This window comes from Acanthochromis polyacanthus, chromosome 1 (genome assembly GCF_021347895.1).
Source record: "Acanthochromis polyacanthus isolate Apoly-LR-REF ecotype Palm Island chromosome 1, KAUST_Apoly_ChrSc, whole genome shotgun sequence".
Lineage (NCBI taxonomy): Eukaryota > Metazoa > Chordata > Actinopteri > Pomacentridae > Acanthochromis > Acanthochromis polyacanthus.
This window is the reverse complement of record NC_067113.1, coordinates 331148-358024: the sequence shown is the minus strand read 5'-3', so window position 1 is coordinate 358024 and position 26877 is coordinate 331148. Positions and strand designations below refer to the sequence as shown.

The 26877-nt window shown below is 40.6% G+C and overlaps 2 protein-coding genes across 7 annotated transcripts in view; both read right to left on the bottom strand.

Annotated features, from left to right (window-relative positions):
* The window catches only part of caprin2 (caprin family member 2), a 33971-nt gene extending 24009 nt beyond the window's left edge, over positions 1-9962 (bottom strand). For 2 of the 3 annotated variants that reach the window (XM_022208927.2, XM_022208928.2), the window contains exons 1-9: positions 9727-9962; positions 9016-9250; positions 8865-8927; positions 8692-8778; positions 7734-7960; positions 6837-6919; positions 5691-5804; positions 5154-5191; positions 4824-5051 (exon numbers count right to left, since the gene is read on the bottom strand). In XM_022208927.2, coding sequence (XP_022064619.2) covers positions 4824-5051; positions 5154-5191; positions 5691-5804; positions 6837-6919; positions 7734-7960; positions 8692-8778; positions 8865-8927; positions 9016-9237 — 1062 coding nt within the window. In that variant the 5' untranslated portion in view covers positions 9238-9250; positions 9727-9962. The remainder of the gene's footprint in view (positions 1-4823; positions 5052-5153; positions 5192-5690; positions 5805-6836; positions 6920-7733; positions 7961-8691; positions 8779-8864; positions 8928-9015; positions 9251-9726) is intronic. The other variant, XM_022208926.2, reaches the window with a different exon arrangement.
* A 1596-nt stretch (positions 9963-11558) lies between these two features.
* On the bottom strand, positions 11559-26703 carry LOC110961345 (SIN3-HDAC complex-associated factor-like). Of its 4 annotated transcripts, none has more exons than XM_022208929.2 (6): positions 26508-26702; positions 23903-24030; positions 22276-22375; positions 22022-22136; positions 19591-19741; positions 11559-16394 (listed from the first exon to the last, which is right to left on the bottom strand). In XM_022208929.2, the coding sequence occupies exons 2-6, from the start codon at positions 24028-24030 to the stop codon at positions 16181-16183; spliced, it is 708 nt and encodes a 235-aa protein (XP_022064621.2). In that variant the 5' UTR covers positions 26508-26702; the 3' UTR covers positions 11559-16180. The 4 variants fall into 4 exon arrangements, with proteins under 4 accessions (XP_022064621.2, XP_051801370.1, XP_051801363.1 ...); XM_051945410.1 differs by lacking the exon at positions 26508-26702 and adding an exon at positions 26042-26485; XM_051945403.1 differs by lacking the exon at positions 26508-26702 and adding an exon at positions 25865-26035.
* Between the last annotated feature and the right edge of the window lie 174 nt (positions 26704-26877).

Genomic DNA, 26877 nt, shown 5'->3' with positions numbered 1-26877 from the left:
GCTGAATGAGATGCCTTCATATAGTTCGGTGGTCTGTGATAATGTTCTGGTACTGTGAATCACTGAGGCATTGTGTGTTTGTGTGTTCTTTGTCCTCAGAATTTTCAAAAAAACTTGAAGTGCTTTATGATTAATGGTGATGTTGTATTTGTCCTATTTTGGACAGTATTAAAACAAAGAAAACAATCTGAAGTTGTTGTTTTTAAGTTGTATACCATGATTTTACCAGTCCGGCCCATTTGGGAATAGATTTTCCTCTATGTGGCCCCTGAGCTAAAATGAGTTTGACACCCCTGGCCCAGATTAAAGAAGAATTAGAAAAGGAGATAGAAATGTACTTTAAAGAGAATGATAATGGGGAAGTCGCCCGTCCTATAGTATGGGATGCATACAAAGCGGTACTGAGAGGGAAAATAATTTCCTACTCCTCACTACTAAAGAAGTGCAAACAAGAGAAGCTCAATAATTTACATTGGCAACTTAAGGACTTACAAAAACAATGTAAAGATGGGGTGAAACCAAATAATGGAGTGACAATTAAAAAACTACAAAATGAGATAGTGGAGATATACTCAGAGGAAGTTAAAAAGAAATTAGTATTTCTAAAACAGGGACATTATGAGGCAGGTAGTGAAGCAATTAAATTATTAGCATATAAACTGAGGAAACAGCAAGCTGACAATACCATCACCAAAATAAGATGTTACTGAACAAAGAAAATACAGTATAAACTATAGACTGTATATAAAGACGGACGTAGCATCTGGCTCCAAAATTGAAGCCCACCCGGAAGTGTCAAAAAAGTTGCAATATCACGCCTTCCGCTAGGGTTGGCTCCAAAAAGCTTTTGCTCCATAGACCCCAATTCATCACCGGAAAAAATAAAATTTGATAGACTGATTTTCTACAGCTCAGGATTTTTTTCCCGTTAGTTTTCATGGTCAAAATGAGAGATCAGGTGGCCGATCTTAAAATAAATCAATACTGAATTTTAAATAAATCGTTAAAGTTGGCGGAGCCAGGGGGCGTGGCTATACTTGATAGACAGTCCCATTGACTGGTCCTGCCCCAAGTTGCACTCTGGTCCAGCCTGTTTGATGACGCTTTTTACATCCCTGGCTCCAAAAAATCCAAAATGGCGACCAGGAAGTAGCAAAATCCAGGCTTCATTTTCTCAGTATTGAAACCAACGGGTGACGTCATGGTTAGTTTACGCCTGGTATAAACTAGAAGAGATCCAACATCGCTTTGAATACTACAAGAATATACATTTGCAACCAAAACTAGACAACATAAATTAAATAGGGAAATTTCTTGAATGTTTGGAATTACCTAAAGTTACACAGGAACAAAACAAAACCTTAGTGGCAGAGATAACTGACAGTGAAGTAAAAACCACAATACCAAGGCTTAAACCACACAAGAGCTCGAGTTCAGATGGCTTTACGGCCAAATGGTACAAATGTTTTAGAGCTCAAATAACCCCAAAACTACGTCACATATGTAATTGGGCTCTCAAAAAGGGAGAGATCCCCCCTTTGTGGAGTACAGTGATAATTTCAGCAATACCAAAAGAAGGAAAAGATAAATTACACTGTAAACAGTATCGACCAATTTCGGTGTTAAATGTAGATTATAAAATATTTACATCTATATTAGCTGGAAGAATAGAGAAAACTTTACCATCGGTCATTCACCTGGACCAGACGGGGTTCATGCACCAGAGACAGACCCAAGACAGCTTGAGAAAGACTCTACATATAATGTGGAATATATATCCAAATAAGACACCAGCGATGCTTATGGGATTAGATGCAGAGAAGGCATTTGATTCAGTCAGATGGACCTTCTTTTATAAAGCACTGGATAAGTTTGGCTTTCACAAAACTCTTATTCAGGCTTTTCAAGCTGTATACAATACTCCCACAGCAAGAATTAAAATCAATGGCAGCCTCTCTAAACCTTTTATATTAGAAAGTTCATGCAGGCAGGGGTGCCCCTGTTCACCACTCCTTTTCGCCCTTTTTATTGAGCCTCTCAGTCAATTTATTAGACAAAATACAGAGATTACTGGAGTAAATATCGCAGGAGAGGAGCATAAATTATCATTATTTGCAGATGATGTATTAATCTTTTTAACCCAACCTCAAAGGTCCCTACCAGTACTAATGTCATCATTGGGAAAATTTGGTCAATTTTCAGGCTACAAGTTAAATGTTTAAAAAAAAAAAAAAAAAACAAGATTTTGACCCTCAACTTTGATCCACCAAAGCCGCTTCTAAACAAATATGGACTGAAAAGTGACATAAAATGAATGAAGTACTTAGGAGTTAACCTCACCTAAGACATCGCTAAATTATCTGAAGCCAACTACATCCCTCTGAACTTGAAATTAAAGTCAGACATTTCTAGATGGAATCTCCTACTCTTTCTTAATCTAACTTCAAGGACTGACTCAGTCAAAATGGTTATTCTGCCTCGCCCATTATGCACTGCTCAAAAAAAATTAAACACTTTGAAAATGCATCATATACAACTTATCCCACATGTTTCACTGATTTGATGCAATACTTAGATTAAAAAGTGTTCCTTTAATTTTTTTGAGCAGTGTATCTTTTCCAAACGCTACCAGTTGAAATAAATGATCAGCAATTCATTGAATGGGATAAGTTGATTTCTCGTTACATTTGGATGGGTAAGAAACCAAGAATAAGATACAAAACAATGCGGTTACCAAAAGAGAAAGGTGGTCTGGCGTTGCCGATTTTAAGGGACTACTACTATGCAGGGCAACTAAGACCACTGGTGTGTCTATGTGATCCACAATTTAGGGCAAGGTGGAAGGAAATAGAAGAGGCAGAACCCACAGGACCACCACTACAAGCCACTATAGCAGAGTTTAAATTAAGAAATAATCTAAATGATAAAGACAACCCTTGGATAAAAGTAAATCTAAAAACATGGCAGAAAATGGTCAAAAACCATAACCTGAAGGGTACAGAGAAGATACTACGGTGGTGTGCATATGATGCAGATTTTATACCAAACAGGACAGACTCTAGAGTCAAAACATGGAGGAGAACAGGGTTAACTGCTTACTGTTGTTTTATACAGAAGGGAGTTGTAAAAAGTTTTGAAATGTGTAAGAGAGAATATGAATTGGAGAACAAAGACCTCTTCAGGTATTTACAGATACGACATCGGTTGAATGAGATCATGGCTGAGGGATCAGGAAAATTGGACAGTGACATACTAAATGTTTTTGTGACAGCCTATGTGTCTGGGAGAGGAAGCGGAATATTATCCAGATTATACAAAAGTTTTCATGTCTCCTCAAACACAAACACTCAACATGTTAAAAGCAAATGGGAAAGAGAATGAGAAGTGCTAATATCTGAAGAAGAATGGGAGTATATTTGTAAATTACAATGGAAAACTACTCATTCCCACAGCTGGAGGGGATTTGGGTGGAAAAGTATCATGAGGTTCTTTATTATTCCTGCACAAAAGAGACATCAAGGTGTTGGTACAAACTGTTGGAGGTTATGTGGTTCAACTGCAGCCAATCATTACCACATATTCTGGGGTTGCCCGAAATGTACATCTTTTTGGCGAGAAGTTCATAAATGTTTGGAAACTATATTCCATTTGATGTTATCACACTGTATTTAGGAACTGCAGTACTGCATACTCAGTCTGCAGCAGACAAATACCGATGAGAATATTACTTGTAGGAGGGAAGAAGGCCTTGACTAAGAAGTGGTTCAAACCAGATGCCCCAACATTAGAAGATTGGTATAACATTATACATGACATTTACATTATGGAAAGACTGACATTTTCTATAAAGATGCAATCAGAGAAATTTCTGAGATGGTGGACAAAATGGGTCGGGTATACAGGTCCACAGAGACCAGACTTACTTTAACTACCCTTCTATAAAATATTGTTTTTACAGGATTACCAAAAGACTGTGTTGTGAGTGTACCTTCATGAGTAGAAGAGTGAGAATGACAGCTTCTTTATTTGTTTTTTTGGTTCAAGAATGTATTTATTTAAAATGTAATGGGAAATGGAAGGGAGAGCAGTAACTGAAAGGTTAATACCATTGAAATCTGCCCTACACGATTGACTGATATTTTTGCATAGCATATATAAGTATGTGGATATGTGTAACACTTGAATTTGACATGTTTGACTATGCAGGAGCTCTCCAATTAAAATAAAATTTAAAAAAAAAATTAAACTGTTACTTTTTAAATTTTCACAACAGCAAATACCTATTGTTCATTTGAAAAGTAATTACTGTGAGGCAATACAATTCAGAATCATTGAATATTTAAATGATATGGTGCAGGGCTAACCCTATACTGTATTCTTCACTTGTCTGAAGGAAACTTAGTGACAAGTTTCTTTGGCCCAAGATGCCATGCTTTGCTTCTGATATTAAATAATTAAGGATGGTCAGCAGTAAAGCAGGGTGTGGAGCTACGCTTTTTTCATCCATGTAAAGAGATGAATGTTTCTTTAGAAACCGTTGAAAATGGAGTAGATATAAAATGTCATCATTTTATTCTGTTAGATATCTGTATGAAATACTGTCATAATTGGCAATTGAATATTGTATTATGACCACAAATATTTGCGGTTTCAGCTGTTACTGGCACAGAGAAATAACTGAGGGTTCGTTCAGGAGCAGGCATAGAGTGTAAGCAATGAACAGGAGTACTGTGATTATAGTGAAGCCTTTCACATGTTCAACTTATCCGTTATGTTCCTACATACACAAGTACAGCACCAACCAGGGTTAGACAACAGCTCACCTGTTTGCAGTCAGACTGTTTCTTAGAGGAGACTGGGACAACTTTGGGGATGAAAGTGGCAGCTCCTCTCCATGGCTTGTGGACTGCAGCCTGTAAGGATGAGGGTCTGTCTGGGCTCTCCATGTCCCAGCAGTCAGGTGGCTCTCGGTCTCTCAAAGCCTGGAAATCCTCCTTCCAGCTTAGAGTGGGAGGAGTCTCCATGTCAGTCAGGTACAGTCTGTTGAGAAACTGCCATATCACCAACAGAGCATCAGTAGATCCTGGAACAGGTTTACAGTCACCAAACAAACATACTGAAACACAGAAAGACAAAGTGAATGTTGGTCTTACCTCCTTGGAAACTTCATTTGGCTTCGACTTTAATACAGCTGACAGGAGCAAAAAGAAAGAAATATGAGCCTGCAATTCACTATTCAAGGCAAGGTATACACTAGAAATTGAATTAGCAGTGGTCCTGTACTCTTAGAAATAAATAAAACCACCAGGAGCTCATAGGTTTCTGTTTACCATCAGAATGAACAGAGCAGAAGCTTTCCCATCAGAACAAAACATGTCTATATGAGTTTTTGATAAATTTACTTAGTTTGAGAGCTACATTTTTGCGGACAAATTTGTGCATATGAAGTAGTTCAACATGTGGTTTAAAATCAGAACAACTCCTAGACAGGACATTTGTCCAGCTAATCCATCCAACATGAACTACTATGCAGCTCTACCACACATTCTCAGTTTAAGCTACACATAAGGATGTGTTTTGTTTTTTTTACCCTAACATTTCATTTTGATAGTTGAGAGCTGTTCAAAACGTTCCAAAAGCTAAAAATGGCTGCATGTTTGACCACATCTGTAATGGAAGCATGACCTTACTGTTGTGGCTGCTGGAGCTCAGCATCCCCTCAGGAGTCTTGCTTGGAGGAGATGGAAGACAACTGAAGAACTTGCAGTTCAACAGCATGGTGAGCTCTTCTTTCAACAACTTAACTGGAACCACAATAAAGCATGTGACTCTGAGTCTGGACTTTTTAGCTTGTCAGGAAAGTTGTGTTTAAGAAACCAGTACCCATCAACAAACATTTAAGGAAAAATTCTACATGACAAAACAATTTCTGAATTCTTTAACCAGAAACTCTACATGTTACATCTAGTTTGTCAGATCCGCATGCAGATAAAACAGACAAGTTGAAGTTTTTCACCCTTTTCCTTCCACCTACAGGCACTAGCTTAACAATTAGCACAGTACACCTTTACTTATAACTGAACAGAACCATAATGATGGCATTAAATTACAACGTTCACATGGAATTTATTCATTTATGCTCAAAACAGAAAAATTTATTTGTTTGCCCTCTGAAGCAGTTTCTGGGCATTTTTTCCCCCTCAGGTCACATTTTTACTCTCTGTAGGTTAATTTTCAGCTGAAATAAATTAAGTCTGGCATCTCTGAAGATAGAACAACCACAGCAACAAACAAAGAACTCAAAAATGCCATCTGTGCAGTACAACTAAGAGTCAAACACTAAAAGCTTTGATTTCCTTCATGTTTGTTATATACAAAAAGTGAAAAATGCAATCAATACGTAGAATATTTTTCAAAAGCACCCCAATATGGTGGCCACATATTCTAGATATTTTTGTAATTACATGTTTAATTTGCACCTATGCTAGTTTCTTTGCTACTCAGCAAAAAACATCTGTAGTTCTGTCACATGCTCAGCTGAATCACTGAATGGGTTCTCAGTTGTACAAAGCGGTGACGAGTTCTTGTTTTCTTTATAGAATCTAATTATTATCAACATTAGCTTTGGACATTTTTTTTTTAAAGGAGACATGTATAATACAGTGATTTTAAGCTTAGATATACATGTTATTATGAACACGTCACAGATGAGCAGTTCAAGGACAGAAAGTTGAAAAACTGGCTTTGATAATGACATTTTTCTAAATGAATTTTAATGAACAGTGCACAGTAACACATATGGCATCTTGCTGTAAACCAAAACATGTGCTACTCACATGTGGATCCAGCCACCGGCTTGTCTTTGCCCTCCAGCAGGTCCAAGTAGACCAGAGACGCCTGCTCCATCTGCTTCTCTAAACTGCAGCACACAGAGGACAGAATATACCAGTCCCGGATCTGGCTCATACAAAGACATTTTAGACTGATCTATAATTAGTCATCCTAACCCTGGACTTCTCTATGACTAACATCCATGTCTCCATGGTAACAACTGACAAAACAGGGAAAACGTGGTAAAAACATGGCTTGGCAACAATACTGTGGAGCAATAACAGAAGCTGTTGGAAGTTGACTGTACTGTAACGTTATTTACAGAATTTACAGACTAAAACATCCCATTATCTTAAATTCTTCAAGAAGATCTATTATTTTTGCTAGACTTCGAGGAGCTTGGTGGTTTGATGTGCTTGGTTGGGCAGCATCGTTTACTTACTCATATTTAATTTGAAGCAGTCTTTTAGCCGGAAATCAGTCCTACTTAAGACAATGCAGAAACAAATGAAACACTATGGCCTGTACACATTATACAGTCGGGTTTAAAATGGCAGCAGTGCTAACTACTGGAAATGACCCCTCTGTTCCTCCCTGATGAGGGAGGGCATTTACTTTAGTCCAGAGATCAGACTTTATTTGCTCTTGCTGCTGAAGCATATTGTGGAATTTAATCCTTTATCGCATCCTCACTCATTCAACAAGTAACGTGTGAAAATGTTGTGGACTGCAACAGGAAAAAATAGCACTGCACCCAGAGAAACACCTGCCAAGTCATCATACTGTCATCAATGTCCGCATCAACTGGGAAAGTTAGTGCAAACAGTCAATTACTTCCTCCCCATTTGTGCAAACGTGGACAGCTCATGTTCAAACTCAGAAAAGGCGACGGTGAGCCTCACCTCAGTGTGTTATCCCTCTGGACTCCCAGCAGGACAGCGAGCTGGCTGAGGCTGTGCAGACGCTGGGCTGGGATGTGAGGCGCCTTGTTGCGTCCAGCCAGCAGGTCTTTCCTGATGTGATCCTGCTGAAGACAGGTGAGGAGGTGCTGCACCTGGAGCACTGTGGTCAGACGCCTCCTCTCGGCCTCCACCTTCAACATCTGCTCCTTCTTCTGGGCCCTCAGTAGCTGCAGGGACAGGACGATTCCAGAAACAGGCTCAGTCACAAGCAAGTTTTAAGACAGATTCCAGAAAATGTTTATATTTGCATACACATAACCTGAGATATGCTGGAGCTAAGACAATGTTCATTTTGAGATGGCATTACAGAATGAAACCAGCCATGCTGATCAGAATAAAACTAAGCACATTAAAGGCAGTTTTGAAGTATTAAACAAGCACATATCTCAGTTGGCAGCTAAAGATGAAAAGGCCATTCACTTCTTCAGCTAAAACAGCTCTATGAACACTATAAGGGACTTTAAATTAATGTTAAAGTCAGTTCAACAGTACATTTAGGCTGTATATGGCTCTAACTTAACTATCTAGCTTGGCTATTGTGTCAAGCCAGTGTTTCTAAAGATTTTACCCTGTACAAAATATTGACACTGAACTTATCAATAAGTACTGATAAAGTAATGACTTGTAATGAATCCACATGGACCCAAAGCACAAAGCTAAGCAGTTTGTCAGCTGTGAAATGTTGCATACAGGGGGTGGATTTTCAGGTTTGTGCCAACTGATCTAAACTAGTTCGACGACAATATTTATAATATTTCTTTAAACAGTGTCCCATTTAGACTCTAGTGAGTTGATAAAGGAGTTAAACCAAAACCACAGAAGCACATGCTCTGACAGTTCTTTAATTCAGGACATAAAGAGTCTAAAGCGCCTGGCTGTCCGATGGCCCAAGACTTACATTCTGAGTCAATCCGTCAAGGGTTTTGTGCAGCTCCCGTGCAAATTCCAGGTTATGTACCACTTCGTCGTACTTTTCCACTGCCACCTGAAGCACGCAGAGACACATAGAGCAAATACCAGATTAGGACCTGAACATACCAACAGTGATTTGTGAGGTCAAATGAGTCTCACCATCTGATCTTTGTTTAGCACCTCGCCCCGGTTCAGCCTCTTCTTGTAGTCTCTCAATTTCAGCTGTGGGCAAACAAGACGCATCACAAAATCCAGGAGCCCGCCATCACCCACCCAGCTTTCAAAGCACTCTGCTCTGTCACCATCCTACCTTTTTCTTCTCCAAGTTGCGGATTTTGTGTTTCAGGCAGATCAGGCCATCTTCTATGTAGGTTTCATAGCCATGATAGGTGGTGGAGACCTCCAGGCTGAGCTGCAGTGACCCATCAGGTAAGCCCACCTTTGGGTCTTCCAGTACTTCCTCCTCTTCCTCCACTGAGTGTTCAGGAGGAGGGCTGACATCTGGGGTGGGGGAAGGAGACAACTGCACCATGTTGATCTCCACACTGGAAGAAAAGGAGCACAATGTTGTGGTGAAAGCAGAGAACCACGCAGTGTCTGATCCACGCTGCTGCTGCTCTCAGGCTGAGTCCAGGTTGGGCAGCAGCCAGCCCCGTGACTCTGCATTTACAGCAGACCACTGTCAGCTGCTCTCTAGATCAATCCTGAAGGCAGCAGAAGCAGAAAGCTCTGCTCACAACACAAACCGCATGAAGAAAACACTCTTTCCCTTCATGTACGCAGCTCTGTACGGCTGGGTTCTAGTTCTGGTCCTGAGTTGAATTTAATGAGCAATTAAAGCTCTGGCACCGGATTGGTGACGCTGCAGTCATCGAGAAAAATCCACCCAAACTTTGCTACATGTTTCCTGTTCACGTGTAGATGCTCGTCCACGGTAGTTGATTTCAAACTTTTCCAGCATATTCTCAGATTTAACCAGCACATATGGAAGTATTTCGCTAGTATTTCTCAGCTGACCCACCTCGCTTGTGAGCGTTAAATCTCCGCAGAAAGAGCCTCTGGACATCCGACCGACCCTTCTCCTACCGGGATGCTGACTCGCAGAGGCCCCGCCGGCGTCCGGTCCCACCTTTATATAGTCTGTCTTCCTGGGAGATCTACCACTTCCGGTCCTGCACCTGGCACGGAATACATCCTGAGGAGAACATCAGCACATCCAGCGCACATCCCTGCAACGATTTAATGTTTGCAAGCAGACCCGTGGACTTCCTGTCTTTTTTTTCCGGTGTTATTTTGGGGTACTGTGTAGAAAAAAAACTCTTTCTCTGAGAGTTTAAAGCTGCACATTGTTGTCACTGCCAGGCAGAGATCTTGTTGGCTAACACTTTATTTGTACATCTGACAGACATGGAGCAACATTAGCATTTATTTGGTGGCAGATTTACTTTATTAATTAAATATATCCTATTAATTTGAGCTAAATGTAGCTCGATATGTTATGCACCAACGCTGCACCCTGAAAACCAAAACAACCAGCTTAAAGACTGAAAAAATCCCGGTTGAGAATTCTCATGGATCTTTACTAGACACCTCTTACTCTTTTTAGACATCATCATTTAATTCCTTGTGAACATAAAATGTTGACTAGTGCAGCTTTAAGGCAGTAATCAGCAGTTAGTAATCCACTTCTGGATTTTAATTATGAGCAGCACTCCTTTAGCCCGTGTACACGTGGTCCTTTAATTCCTCGTAAATGTTCACAGACAGTTCACCAGTTCAGCACCTGTAACCACTACTAGACCACAGGTTCAGGTCAGGATGGAGAATATCAGTCTGAAAACAGTTGGCATCAGTAAAATAAACTGTCTGGTTTTTCAGTCACTTTGTTCCTGCAGCATGTTCTATATCTGGATGTATGTTTTATATTTTATCAATACTGCATGTAGTCATATTGTTTTATTTATTGATTCTTCATGCTGTATTCTGTCTTTTGCTGCAGTGTTTGAATTTTCCAGTGACAACAAAATAATGCAGTATACATACAAGAGCACAGCCCTGTGCAATGCTGCTTAAATGTCAAACACTATATATATATACCGGGCTTTGCAAAAGTTCTGTTACACTCGGTTTCATGATCTTTACAGACGTTTACATGTCGGAGTGAAAAATTCCATTAAATAAACTGAAAGTTCTACCTTATAGGCAGGTGTCCTTAATACAATTTTTTTTCTCTGGTGAAGTTGTATCAAGATGGAAGTCAAAAGAGTTGAGATATCTGTTCTCCTTCATGCTGGCCACAACAAGTCTGACAGAGCCAAGCAGCTGAACGTCAGCCGGATGACCGTCCATAGAGTCACGGAGAGGCTCAAGAATGGTGAAGATCTTTCAGTGATCTTTCAAGAATGGTGAAGACCTGAGAGATCTTCACCATTCTTTAGCCTCTCTGCGACTCTGTGGACGGTCATCCGGCTGATGTTCAGCATAAAGGAGAGCAGATATCTCAACTCTTTTGACTTCCATCTTGATACAACTTCACCGGAGAAAAAAATTTGTATTAAGGACACCTGCCTATAAGGTAGAACTTTCAGTTTATTTAATGGAATTTTTCACTCCGACATGTAAACGTCTCTAAAGATCATAAAACCGAGTGTAACAGAACTTTTGCAAAGCCCGGTATATATACATCTGACAGACATGGAGCAATATTAGCATTTATTTGGTGGCAGATTTACTTTATTCATTAAATATATTCAATTAATTTGAGCTAAATGTAGCTTGATATGTTTTTTATATATATATATATATATATATATATATATACAGTCAAAAACAATGACAGATTGAAAGACGATATTTCAACATGACAAATAACATTTAATAAACATGTAGAAATTACAAGTGTGTATAAAAATACAAACGTTCCTTATTGAAATGAGTTGTATATTTCTTTGTGACACACTGCTAAAATATGTCTTGACTAAGTGCTGACCTACATTAGCCTAGCCGCGCTAGACAACCCACGGCAACGAATTTAATTCTCTGCCAGGGAGGGTCTAGTTACCCTCCATAAGGCTAGAGGTTGGATGCTCCTAAAACTGGCCGGACGAATCACCATGAAGTGTAGAGTCAGAAGGCGGGCGTAACGAAGTGATGACAGAGGCACGACGATTCTGACAGAAACAACCGGCGCACAATAAACAGTTATCTTTCGACTCGGCTTTGGCCACAGCCCTTAAAGATTTGAAGCTAAAATTCAATTTGAAAGATAAACAAAGGACGGCACTGAAGTGTTTCATTGAGAAGAAAGACGTATTTGGACTTATGCCGACGGGATAAGCAAATCCTTAATATACCAGTTGGCTCTGCTGGTTGGGAAGCTAATGGGACTTAGCCACAATCCGGCGATCTAGGAACTACGTCAGCCTATTCGTTGCGCTGATTGGTTGTATACCTACCCAATTGCTGCAGAGTGATTTGAAAGACAACCTTTTAGCCCGCCTCCCTCCCTGTCAAGCGTTCCTAGACCCTCGTGTCTTAAGAGCTGGGTCTAGCGCGGCTAGGCTAGACCTACATCACATGCTAATGTAAATCACAACAACATCCATGATGCATTTCTACCCAAAATATCAGGAGTACAAAGACATCTCTAAATTACAACTAGTAAATACAATGTTTCAAAAACAAAAGTAGAGTTTAAAATAATACAATCATCAACTGTGTTTGGTCCTTATGGCAGCATCGTACAGACATCCTGAACTGTATTCATGTCCACAAAAAAGCAATGAATTTTGTTGTAGTGAAAATACTTTAAATTTAAGTTAATAAATACTTTATTTCAGACAAAAACTACCCAACATATGAAACAACACCTCAAAAGAAAAACTCTGCTGGCCATGCCAGATGCTTCCTTATTTCAAATTTACTTCAAGTAAAGCTTTGATACTGCCATTGAAAATAAAATCATTGTGGGGAAGAAAAAACAAACTTTTCACAAGTTCAAAGAAATACAAATAGTGTCCACAATCCCTGAAATCTGACTGGACACAGCAGTAATTATAGATCTACCTGACATTTCATTCTGTAGTTGTTAATCAAAACGCCAGTGAAGGGTGATTGAAGCAGGTGACATCCAATCTCTGAGTGGACAGATGCTTGTTTTCATATATATACAAAAATATATATTCAGGCTGTATAATATTACATCAAAAAGGCAAATTTAACAAAACAAACAAAAATACAGCACATGCAAAATACTCCTGGCTTTGTGTAAAACAAGTTCTGCAAACAACCACAATTCAAGAACTCAGTTCATCGAAAGGCCTCCAACTCATCTATCAGTCCTCCGAGGGTAGAACGATATCGTCTCAGAAATAGAAACTGCTACTGAGCCCCGTCTGACATGACGGGAAAAGCTGCTGCAACAAGAGGTCAGGAGACACTTCCATTACCTTCCTGAGGGTTTGTTTAGCTTATCATGGTTCCTTTGACAGTTTGGACTGGAAGCCTCCCTGAATATTTCTTTGTGCTTTCTATATACAATATGTGCACCATAAATGCATATTCTGTTTTGCAATAATTCAAAAGGATGTATTGAATCTTTCATTATTTACAGCTTTCAGAGACACAAATACTATGAACAACGAGGAAACTCCTCATGTTTTGGTACAGCTGCATTAATCTATTATTCTGTGCAGATGAACCAACTGTGGAATCTGCATGTGTGTTGTTTCTCAATCTAATGTCACATCTAATTTGACTGCATGATAAAATCCTGAGTAAATTTTCTTTGCAACAGGTGGAGCTTTGGTGTGGAGGTCAGAAAGTGGAGGCTCTGAGTCCATAAAGCATGGAACTATCTCATTAGCTGTGCTTTGTTGCTCCCTTTGGTGGTTCTCATTTAGTATGTCTCTGGAGTAAACTGTTCAGTAGGTCTGTAACTTGTAATCTGAGATTCTAATTACAGTTGGAAAACATAAAATATTAGGCTATTAGTAATGTGTTCAAATTCAAAAATCTAGTTGTAACTAAGAAAAAAACTGTGTACGTCTGACCTACTGTTTGCCCAGTGAGAAACCAAGGCTAAGGTGCAAAATGGAGAAAGCAAGTGAGCCATTCTGAAAACTGTGTCATTCGACCATCAGAGAGAAAAAGATGGGAAGCACTTGGGGTTCATCACAATCACAGTCAAAAAGTAAAACTGCAGACAAAGTCTTACAGTTATGTTGGCTCATCACTTAACCCTCTGAACCCCAAAAATAGCTGACAGATTTAAAGAGTATGCTATCGTTAAAACAACTGCCAAAAATTACACTAGAAACCAGAGCCAGATATTGTAGAACAAAAATGGATTCAAACTGGATTCCATTCTGTCAAGAAATTTCCAGTTAAAATTGTGATTTTTTTTTATCCAAATCACTTTATTCTACATGTTTCACTTTACATCTGGCCAAAACAGATTCTGTGCAAACAAAACTCTGCAGTCAGTGAAACCATGACTGACTCTGCTGTGACCAAATATTAGTCAACAAAAATCTAGGGACTACAGGCTGTGTTTCCACAGAGCAGAGAGGAACAGGAGGGAAGTAGTTAAATATCTATAGCATGGAGTGCCACGATATTTTCACTCATGGGCACTTGTAAAAATGTTGGACATGTTTATTCCAGGTTTATTCAATTTTATAAAATAAATAATTAAAGAATATCAACTTCAAATCTTACAGTTTTTCTCAATTGCTAAAACACTAAACCCTATTGTCTGAACCAAATTCTCAGTTGCCTGAACCCACTTATTCAATCAGTCACTCTTTTGGCAAAACCATAAGCCCTTTTCACGTGTTTAGACACATCTTGTCAACACATTGTCATTGGGATGCACCTGTGTTGCATAATGGTGAGCACAGGTGGCAAAAGTCAAACACAGTTAAAGCTCAGGCGTCAGCGGTTGAACACAACAACTCAAAATTGATCACACTTGTGGCTAATGATGTGAGGGTACATATAAGCCAGAGCACTGGTTTGTGAGGCACTACAATGGATAGAAATCTAAGAAGAGGAGCCTGGATACGGCATGCCAGGGTTTTTTTTCCCCCATTGCCTGGCCAGAGAAAATGTGGCCTGTGATGTAGATGAAGTCCTGTGGCCTGACCCAGTACGGAGAAATGATGCTGTGGCAGAGTAATGCACTTCTTTTCTTTGTACGTCATTTGTATATTTTTGTGCTTAATTTTTACGTACAAGTGCTACATGTAAATGCACAGGATTTCTGTTTTTTTTGCAAATTCTTTTTTCTGTGTACAAGTGTTACAAATGCCCAGGTACTTTGTTTTGCAACATGCATTTAGCCTAAATAAACATTTATTTCTACCGCTTCATGTCCTGAGCTTTGTGTTTTCCTTTTTTCTATGTAGTGTTTAGTGACTACTCAGTAGAGTATTTAATTTAGATTGACTTGAGGCATTATTTGACAGCGTAGTTCAGTTTTGAGCACAGATTGAACTGTTTTGGGGTGAAAGTTTGGTTTTGCAAGAAGAGTCAGAGGTTTTGTGAATGTAGCTTGAAAATTGGGTTTTGTGTTCACAGTTTAGGGAAAAGGAGAACAGCTTTCCAGGAATGTGTCTTAGCAATCGAGAAAAACTGTAATAGTTTAGGGCATTCTAATTGTGTCATACTGCAAGAAGACATGTTTTTGACTTGTCTGCTTTCAGTTGTGGTTGTGCTATTTCCATAGAGATGCAGGACTTTATATATTTATATTATATTTATATTGCAGTGAGTAAAAATGAACCCACAGTAACCGGAGCGAATAAGGGGGGTCAGAGTTAAGAAGAATGGAGATGCCACAAATGAATGTGAAGTTAATCCTACCACTTAGTCTAGTTTTAGAATTACCATTCGAAGTTAACTTTCCAAAGGAGGTGACAGCCCTATATGCTGGTTAGGTTAAGTTGGTTATGTTAAAGAGGCTGGCTAGTGCAAACATTAGCTCTCCAGCCACAGTCAGAATGGAGCAGCTAACCACTAGCACCTTGCTAGCTCTGAAACACTGCTAAATCCCATCACAACAAACTGGACATGTAGATACTCATCTTCACAGAAACCCACGCATATGGTTTGTAATAAGCAATAAAACTTTTGACATCAAGAAGAGGAAAGGCAGAGAGTGGAAGCTCCAATGTACAGCTCCATCCAAGAGTAAAGAGTGAATCTCAGAGGTCTCCAGGTTTCCATGCAGCAATCAGAAATCCAGCATTTCAAACAGAGAGCAAAATAAAGTATTTGCAGTAACAGAATCTCACAGCAAGCCAAGACACTGAAAACAGAACCAGTCTGAAGGTTAGAAAAATGTCTGACAGGATAGCAGCAACTTTAAAACATTGAAGAACTACAGTGAGGCTTGGTTTGGACCGTTTGTGTCGAGTTTGGTTGACTGTTAACAGCCATCAGTGTCGCATTGTTTGTCAGTCTATCAGTGAAAACTATACCAACTCTGTGCTGCAATCACCATCCTCCTCCACCTCTTCTTCTTTTGGTGTTGGGGGTGGAAACATGCTCACTGCTGCCTCCTCCTCCTCCGGCACCTGTTTCTGGTGCAGCTGGGGTTTCCTCTGACAGCAGGGCTTGTACAGATGGGGGTCGATGATCACTTCTCCGTAGCGTCCCTTGTACACAATGCCGCAGCACACCTTCTGTCTGAAACATCAGCAGCAATTTGGAATAAATAGATTAAACATGTCCAAAGTGATCTAAGCAGCTCAAAGGCAGACATCCAGATCTGTAACAGAGAGTTTCCATATTTACTTTTTAATAATCACTGACGATTGAAGCACTTGCATGTATTGATGGTAGCTTTGAGCCACGCCAATAAGACACAGGTCCCTGTGGGACAGTAAAGTGCATCTCTGTCTATCTACTCAATAGGACAATGAGATTTGCTACTGAATGGCTAAGTTTCCAATACAATCTTACATAACAGGGATCACTCATATTTTCCATAACTGTAGGTTAGTGATGGAGAGAAGGTCTAATATCATTAATGTCTTCTTTATCTGGTCAGTTCACCAGATGGCAACAAGCCAAAAAAAAAACTCATTTAAACAAGTACCCTGCAAGGGTAAGTCAGTATTATCCTGTCCAAGGGAGTATGCTAGGGTTCACTAATGAACTAGTGAAATGATGTGCATGTACAGTATGTACTTCAAGTGGACTCCCATGGACCGAGAAAGTAGTATAATAACAACAGATCTGTGGAATCTGAGTGTGCATCCCCAAGGGATGATAATCACAGCTAAATCTGTAGGTTGTTTCCATATTAAAGTACATTAGTTCACTAAATTTAAAACAGTCCAACTACAATTGCATATAATTAAAGAAACAATTATATTTGACACAGTAAGTGCTGACTTCTTAAGAAAGCAAGTATCAGCTGATGCCTGATGGGATCCCATCCAGAAGTACTGGAACAGTGAGGCCAATTCATTTATTTTTGCTGTAGACTGAAAACATTTGGGTGTGGTATCAAATAATGAATATGAGACAAGAGATCAACATTTCAGCTTTTATTTCCAGGTATTTCCATCTGAATCTGATACACAGCTGAGAAGATAGAACCTTTTGTTTGAATCCAGACATTTTTCATGTGAGCAAAAGTTTTGGAACATGTGACAGACAGGTCTGTTTTGTTGCTCTGGTGTGACCTATTGCATTGATTATTCAAACTATAAATAGTGCTCAATATCTACATTCAGTTTCAGATTTGGGTTTTGCCTGTGCAGACTGCATCTGTGGTTAGAGGTGTAACCAACATGAAAACCAGAGAGCTGTCTATTGGGTGAAAAACAAGCACTTGTGAAGCTGAGAGAAGATGGAACATTAGTCAGAGCCATTTCACAAACACTGACCATAGAACAGTACAACCATTGGGAATGTCCTGAAGAAGAAAGAAACCACTGGTGGACTAAGTAACATACATGGAACAGGCAGACCAAGGAAAACAGCAGCAGTTAACAACAGAAACATTGTAAGAGCTCTAAAGAAAACCCCTAAAACAACTGTTAGTGACACCAGAATAAACCTCCAGAGAGCTGGAGTGAAGGTATCACAATCTACTGTTGGCAGAAGACTTGATGAACAAAAGTACAGAAGCTACACCAGAAGACACTAAGCACTCACTAGCAACAAGAATAGGAAGGCCAGGCTGGAATTTTCCAAAAAGTACAGAGATGAGCCTCAAAAATTCTGGGACAAAGTTTTATGAACTGATGACACAAAGATGAACCTTTGTCAAAGTGATAGAAAGGCAAAAGTTTGGACAAAGATGAATACATACAAGCTCATCTGTGAAATGCAGTGAAGGTAATGTCATGGCTTGGGCTTGCATGGCTTCTTCTGGGATGGGATTATTAATCTTCATTGATGATGGAACACATGATGGCAGCAGCAAAATGATCTCAGAAGTCTACAGAAATATTTTGTCTGACAATTGAAAGAAAGATGCAACAAAACTGATTAGGAGATCCTTCATTGTGCAGCAAGCTAATGACCCAAAACATACTCTCAAAACAACAAAGGAGTTCATCAGGGACAAGAAGTGGAAGGTTTTAGACTGGCCAAGTCAATCTTCAGGCTTAAACCCTGTAGAGCTGCATTTTACCTGCTGAAGAGGAGACTGAAGGGAGTAACATCCGAAAACAAACAACTGCAAGAGGCTGTGGTGAAAGCCTGGAATAGCATCACAAAAGAATGCAAACATTTAGTGATATCAGTGGGTTTGATGCAGTTATTGCAAGCAAAGGATTTACAACTAAATATTAAATCTCATTCACTTTAATCTATTTGAAGTCCACCTGTTCCAATACTTTTGCTCACTGAAAAACTTGGTGTTCCTTTACAAGTAATCCTGTCTTCTAAGTTGTGTATGAGATCTAGACGTAAATACCTGGAAATAAAAGCTGAAATGTTGATCTCTTTTCTCATATTCTTTGTTTTATGTCAAACCTAAATGTTTTCAGTCTACAGGAAAAAAGCGCTACAGCCACATCTACCTTTAAAAAGACAACATACAACACAGTAGCAGGAAAGTACAGCATTTAAGAAGAACACTGGCTTGTAGGATACCCATTCCCGTTAAGCAACCCAAGTAAAACACAAGTAAAGGTATATCAGTCCTGCGGTAGCCGGTAGCAGGTACCCTAATTCGAGCTGTGCACTATGTGCCGGCTGTTCAATAGTACAGTAGAAACGGGGATAAAGGAGAGTTTAAAATGGTTACTCTTAGCATGACACACTCTGTAGCGTCTACCAGAAGGTAACAACTCATACTCTGAAAAAAGAGTGTGAGAAGGATCAGACAGTACTCTGTTTGCCAGACTGAGCACTGACTTCTCAAAGATCATCTGAAGGGATGGGAAGTCCTTCTTGCCAATTACCTTCATGGCTGTTTTTTTTTCCATTTTAGCTATTCTAGCTTTAAGCTGGACAGAGAGAGTCCCAAACCAAGCTGCCATTGCATACCTAATGACACTGCCTAGCACTGCATCATAGAAGGTTGACATGACTTCCATACTCACACCAAAAGGTCTGAGCCTACGTAAGAAATGTATTCTTTGGGCCAATTTGGCCCACAAGCAATCAACATGTACTATCAGAGTCCAGATACCACAGCACACTTTCAGGAGTCTAGTGGAGTCCAGATACCACAGCACACTTTCAGGAGTCTAGTGGAGTCCAGGCCTCGATGGGTCAGGGCTGTATTTTCAGCAAACGGGGGACCAAAACTATTTGAGGCAGGTGGTCATAATGTTGTAGCTGATCGGTGTACAGTGAACTCATAACTACAACCCACATGTACATTGCAGGTATAAATGTGGCCCCTTGCATAATGTCTGACCTTTTCCAGTATGTCAAGTCCAGGAAGGAGAAGGCTGGTTGTGGGGAGGTGCCAGGTGAAAGCTCTGTGTCTGAGCCCTCGTCTGATTGGTTGCTGTAACTGGGCGACTGTGCAGGTGAGGCACTGGAGGTAGTGCTGTGGGCGTCTGAGTCTGGAGGACAAACAAACAACACAACTTTACATGAGCTAAAAAAAAAAAAAAAGAACAAAAAGCTGTATACAGATGTGTGAAAATACATTTTCCAGCTACTTTGAGAATTTTTAAGAACTGCTTATTTAGCTTGAGACAAAGAAGAATTGTCTAAACTCACACCAAATCTCTTAACAGTTCCGTTTCAGTAAATTTGGAGATATGTTTTTTTTGATTTGACAGAAAGAATACGTAAAATTACAATTTAAAAAGTAACTACATATTATAACTGCTAGACAAACGTGGTAAAATTAAGTGTTTAAAATGTTTGGAGCTGAAAATACTCAATCTCATATACCTGAATGAATGTACTTATTTACATCCCATTGTTACTGACAGACAGATACTGTAAAGCTTACACTTCCATATACTAACAAGAAAAGCACTCAGAGAGCACAGGATTGTCGTATAATTTCGGATGGCTGAAATCTTGAAAAAATTTGTGGCAGAAATCACAGCATCATAGAATGTGTCCACTTAATGTAGATGTACCCACAAACACAATGGGCTGAGCACCGGCGTGTGTTATGCATGTGTACGTTATGTACAGACACAGAATCACATGACCTAAATATGTAGCGGGTGGCGGGAATTGATGGGACTCAAAACACCCCCACAGTTTAATCAGCTGTTCCTCGGATCATTTCTGAAGGATAAGTCCTGATAAGTCTGCAACTGCCAAAATCTAATCACTTGGTCCTTGTGTCATTTCTGACCTTCCCTGAAAGTTTCATCCATATCCATTAGTTCATTTTTGAATGTTCCGAACAGACAGACAGGCAGGCAGACAGGCAGACAGGCAGACAGAACTCTGCTGAGGCTCCACCTCCTTACCGAAGTAATAACTTAATAATATGAAGTTCATATGAAACACTGCAGATCGCCTCCTGCTGGTGGCTGCTGCATATAACCCTGATATGGACACGACACCGTGATGGTCCAGAGAAATCAAACATCAAAATGCAGCAGACCATCTTTAGGGTAGGAAAAGCTAAATCAAAAAGTGATTTTACAGAATAAAAAATGGGAAAATATTGCATAAAAATGTGGAGACAATGTGCTTCTATACACATTATATAATTGGACACGTTATTTGTCTTAACACTTGTTAACATTTTTGGCAAAAAAAAAAAAGAAAAAAAATGGAATTCTGGTTGTTGCTCCTGTGATGTCATGTTTCAGATGTATGTGAGTTACCAGCTCACCAATGAAACTTCTCAAGATCTTTTCTGTATATTATCATTTGAAGACCAAAGAGGTCAAATATATCATATTTCACCAAAAAAACACATCCATCCATTCTCTATACACGGCTTCATCCTCACTAGGGTCGTGGGGGGTGCTGGAGTCTATCCCAGCTGACTCGGGTGAAGGCAGGGGACACCCTGGACAGGTCACCAGTCTGTCACAGGGCTACATATACAGACAAACAATCACACTCACATTCACACCTACGGACAATTTAGAGTGATCAATTAACCTCAGCATATTTTTGGACTGTGGGAGGAAGCCGGAGTACCCGGAGAAAACCCACGCATGCACAGGGAGAACATGCAAACTCCATGCAGAAAGATCCCAGGCCCAGGCCGGGATTTGAACCGGGGATCTTCTTGCTGCAAGGCGAAAGCGCTAACCACTACGACACTGTGCAGCCCTCCAAAGATACACAGCTGAGAGAAATTTCTCTTTTTTTTTTTAATCATTCAAATGAGTGTATCACAAGAAGCTTTTTTCCCCACTATTCATTTCGTGAGCCATATATTTATTTTATGCCCCTTTCAAAGTGTCCAGTGAAGTTTGAACCTGCTCTGCCTCATGCAGGTACAACAGGAAACAGTGTGCACAAACCGATACATCAGTACTCATAATGTCATATGTGCTAATGATCCGTTACAGGACACATTTTACTGCAGAATCATTATTATTATTACTGCTGAAACCTGCAAGAGGTTTACATACCTTTTGAATGTAAGACTTGTCCATATACTGGAGCGTTAGCAGACTGTGGTAATCAGTACGTTTAAGGTGACTGGTCTGTCTTGCACCACTGCTGTAGTAACTGTATAGTAGCCAATGACAACTGACACTCCTGAACTAAAACCCACAAAGTGTCTGTGTGACTCACAGGAGGCTTGGAATATTAAAATGAGGCTCAGAGCTGTGCGTTTAGACAAAGACGACTGCCATGTATTCAGACACTGCAGCCCCACATACGATACGGTGACTGAACAGACTGCTTACTGCTTCTTTTCAGCTCGCTCTGTACTCGAATAATCTGACTCGGTCTCAGCTTCTTCTTCATCCTCTTGGTCTTCAGCGTGGCCTTCACGCTCGATCCAGCTTTCGCATCAACCACCTGAATCCACACAGGACATAAGATTTTCAAAACAAACAGGGAGAGTGAGTGAAATAATGCCATCAAACACTGTATTTAAATTACAGTTGACTTCGTGTAAAGCATCATGAAAGATCTAAGTGTAATGATGTTTCCTCACATGACTCCAGTTCTTCTTGGATCCAGCTGGAAGTTTTTTCCATCTCTTGATTAGGAGAACACAGGCATTACAGATGTCTCCACAACGCACCTCTCCAAGTCTGTTGGGTGGGAAGATTCACATCAGTGATGTACTACTAGATCAATTTTATACACCTACCTGGACTGGTGGGATGAGGCTAAATCCATCAGAATCAGTACCATCATTATCATTCTATGTTGTACTTCTAGGGGGCTGCACAGCGGCTCGGTGGTTAAATTACTCGGTGGTTAGCACTGACTACTGGTAGCTAGAAGAGTCTCCATGTTCTCCTGTACATGCGTGGCTTTTCTCCAGGTTCTCCAGCTTCCTCCCACAGTCCAGAAACAAGCTGCGGTTAATTGGTGATTCTAAATTGTCTGTAGGTGTGAATGTGAGTGTGATTGTTTGTCTCTATGTGTAGCCCTGTGATAGACTGGTGAACTGTCCAGGTGTCCCCTGCCTTCATCCCAAGTCAGGTGGGATAGACTCCACCCACATGACCCTGATGAGGATTAAACGGTGTGTAGATAATGGATGGTTGATAGATGGATGATAGATAGATGGATGGATGGATGGTTAGATGGATAGATGATGGATGGATGATGGACAGATGGATGGAACAATGGATGGATGGGGGATGGATGGATAATGGATGGATGGATGATGATAGATGGATGGATGGATGATGGATGGATGGATGATGGACAGATGGATGGATGGATGGAATAATGGATGGATGGATGGTAGATGGATGATGGATGGATGGACGGATGATGGCTGGATGAAAGATGATAGATAGATGGATGGATGGACGATGATGGATGATGATGGATGATGTATGGATGGACGGATGGATGGATGAAATAATGGATGGATGGATGATGGGTGGATGGATGATGGATGGATAGATATCTTGTAAAGCATCTTTGAGTGGCCTAAAAAGCCCTATATAAATTCGATGTATTATTATTATTATTATAGATGGATGATGGATGGATGGAATAATGGATGGATGTTGGATGATGATGGATGGATGGATGGATGGATGGATGGATGGATGGATGGATGGTTGGATGGTTGGATGATGGATGGTTGGATGGATGATTGATAGATGGATGGATGGATGACAGATAGATGGTTGGATGGATGATGGATGGATGGATGACAGATGGATGGTTGGATGGATGACAGATGGACGGATGGTTGGTTGGTTGGATGGATGATAGATGAATGGATGGATGGATAGATGGTTGGTTGGATGATGGATGATTGATAGATTGATAGATGGATGGATGGATGGATGGATCTCTCTTTGGGGGATAACACTACTTTAGCTTTCAGAACTACACTTCCTATCACCCAGTGGACCTGCATACATCAAACATAATGTCATGGAGTGAGTGGATTACCCTGTGGGTTACACCAGAGGCCCTGTTCTGTTCTTTTAGCTGATATTTGTTTTACATTTTGGCAAATGTCTGCTGTAGTAACTCCTGAAACAAAAGCTGTATCACCTGTCCCTTACATCTCACAGTCTGAATGCTGTGCTGAGCTTTGTATCTTCGTGTCCTGGGTGGACCAGCTGGGCCTCTGGACAGATACTCACCCGAAGCAGCTCCTGAAGTCGGTTTCGTAGCGTTTGCTGTCAGTAAAGCGGGAGCTGGAAGACTTGGCTCTGCAGATGCAGCAGCCGTCTAGACTGCGGTACATCCTCGGTTTGTGGAAGCCAAACATCTGCAGCAGGAGATCAAAAACAAACAATTAGACAATGAAGATACTGCAGCTCCTCACACAGCTACAAACATTGTTTTAGTGTTTCTTGATTTTCTCTTGGAACATTCAAACTTGATGCATTTTCAGATTTGTATTTTTTCATTTAAAATGGATTGCTTGGTTAACTGGTTATCACATTTCTTGAGAGTCAAGTTTTCAAATCCCTTTTCAGTCAAACTAACAATCCCAAAGTAAAAGCTCTGCAGCTCATCATAGGAAGAAAAACGAGCAGCAACATCTGAGGGATGAGAAAAAGTCGACATATTCCTGAATCCAGTAACAAAAGAGCAGTTCATTATTTTTAAGTCCAAATAAAAAGCAAATTCCAAAAAGGGACATCATTTAGAGAACCTGAAACCATTTAACACAAAATACGGCTCTATTTATTATCTTAAGAAAGAGCCCCTTAGATTTTCTTATAGGTGGAAACAAAAAATGCCTTAAAGACCATCAAGTCAAAATGTTTGGTTTTAAACATTTACTGTATAGTACAATAGTTGGTATGATAAATGTTTAAAATCATTAAACGTTGTTTTTCTTCAAAAATGCATTAATGACCCCACAAAAATAAGCTTCCCCTTAGTTTGCCATGCTTAATATCACATCTATGTTGGATCAAAGAACATGTGACTGAAATTCAAAGTGGCACGAACAATTTGACAGAAGTCCTTGTAGTTTTTGTGATCCTTCTATTTCTGTACCATAATGTGATAGATTTAAACATTATGCACTTGCAGAAATACAGGCTCCTCATATGTTCAAAGTAAGTATTCACTTCTGGACCAGACTGACTCAATAAGAGAGAAATTAAACTTACACTGTGTGCACTGTAAGTATTGTAAATTGTAATTTCCCACAGTGATCATCAGTGGGTAAAAGCTTTCAATCATCCATTTAGACAGAATATTTTTCTAAGCTCAGAACACCACCAGATCGGGGCTTTATGAAGAGTCCTTTAAACACAAATACGCTGCATTTATGTAAGAGACACCTCCTCCTGTCTCCTCACATGAGGGGGAGAAAAGGGAGGAGAGAAGGGCAGAGAGGATGGAGGGAGACAAGGGAGGAGAGGAGGGAGGAAGGAGACAAGGGAGGAGAGGAGGAAGGAAGGAGAGAAAGGAGGAGAGGAGGGAGGAGAGGAGGGGGGGAGGAGAGAAGGGAGGAGAGAGAGGAGGATGGAGGAGAGGAGGTTGGGGGGAGAGCAGGGAGGGAGTGGAGACAGACAGCAGGTTATCAGCTGAGCATCACTGAGGACAGATCAGCGGCTGGATCTTATGTAACGGTGGTGCTGATGCAACGGAGACAACATGTCCTGGACGGTCTGATCCACAGCTCTCATCTTTAACACGTTTAACAGCAACCACTCCATTATATGTGGTTAGAACACATTCTGATCAACAGACATCTGAGCAGGAATCAGTGTGTGACAGGAACAGATGAACAATGGAGCCTAGAGGCGGTGATGGTCTCTGGTTGTGTAATCTGTCCTGACTGAAGCATGGCAGGATGGAGGCAGACTGATGGAACATGCTGCTGCTGAAACAACACCTGGATGTCTCCGAAAAGTCCAATAAGTTCACAAAAGACGCAGTGAAAAGACATGATGAGTGAAGTAAGAGGTAAACCAGCCTGCAGTCCGTGGAGCTGCAGGTGAAGGAGTAGAACTATGGAATAAAGCGTCCTGATGGAGCGACGGACTCTCCACTAGCAGTCAGTCACTCCACTGTATCCAGACATGTTTTTTAACGCATCTTTTTACGAGCAGAAACACTCAGTCAGTGCCTAAAAGACGCACCTTCCTCCTGCCAAATGTTCCACTGATGTTTGGCTGCGTCTTGTTCAGGTGATGATGACAATAATAATAATACTACCGGAGGCTCTATGACGGACTATCTCCTAAACAGCACACAGAAATGTGTTCCTGGGATGATGTGGAAGAGATGTCATGCTGCTGACGCATCAACACACCCACCAAGAGACAACAAAGTGGAGATGAGCTTCAATCAGCAGCTCAGATGCTTCATTTTCACGCTCCAATAAACTTTGACCATCTTCGTGTTGGCAGCAGAAGTTTGACATTAAAGACATTAAAGACTGAACCGTGTCCACTGAGCGTAACACATGAAAACAGAATAAAGTTCACACACACATGGCGGACTGTTAACAGGACCTGAAGCAGTTTTTCCAGAGCTAACGGAGCCAGCAGAGAACTACAGAGCCGACACGGTGCACCGTCAGACGGACACAGACAAGACCGTCCAGCAGGAAGACCAGCAAGACAGAGCTGTGTCTGAAGGAACCGTGCACGTTACTCTCAGTCTGTCAGGAGCAGTTTGGAGTTCCGTTAAAGGAGCTCCATCCTCCGGTAACTTTACCGACACACAGCCAGCTCCCTGAAACGCCGCTGTTCCGCTCAGAAAGTCAGAAATCACACATACCGTGTTGATTCACACTGGTGTCGCGCGTTATAACACTGCTTTCCTGGAGTCGGTCTCATTTAGCGTTTAAAATACAAAGCCACGGTTCTTACGTTGCCGCCGCAGCCCCCAAATACAGTAAACGTTTCTTTTCCGCTTGGCAGTTTCAGATTAACGGTGGCCCAGTCTGGTCTTAAAGTAGAGCCTTTTATTTTGAAGGCAGAATCATTTCCTTGTTGGTCTGTAGCTGTTCATCTCTGGTAGCTTCACCCACTGTGACCGTAGTAGGAACGTTCACGCAGGCGCGCTGCGAGACTCCCGCGCCACCATTTTATGATTTTCTTCAATCAGCGTGATTTACATACAGCTGTGACGTCTGCCTGCGTAGAAC

Bases quoted from the DNA above. Each gene is read 5' to 3' on its own strand.
- LOC110961345 (XM_022208929.2), bottom strand. From the start codon at position 24,030: ATGTTTGGCTTCCACAAACCGAGGATGTACCGCAGTCTAGACGGCTGC. The intron at 22,376-23,902 runs GTGAGTATCTGT...CCCACCCAACAG, and splicing joins GACTTCAGGAGCTGCTTCGG to ACTTGGAGAGGTGCGTTGTG. The intron at 16,395-19,590 runs GTCAGACATTAT...CTGATGTTTCAG, and splicing joins GACTTGACATACTGGAAAAG to ACAGAAGGTGTGCTGCGGCA.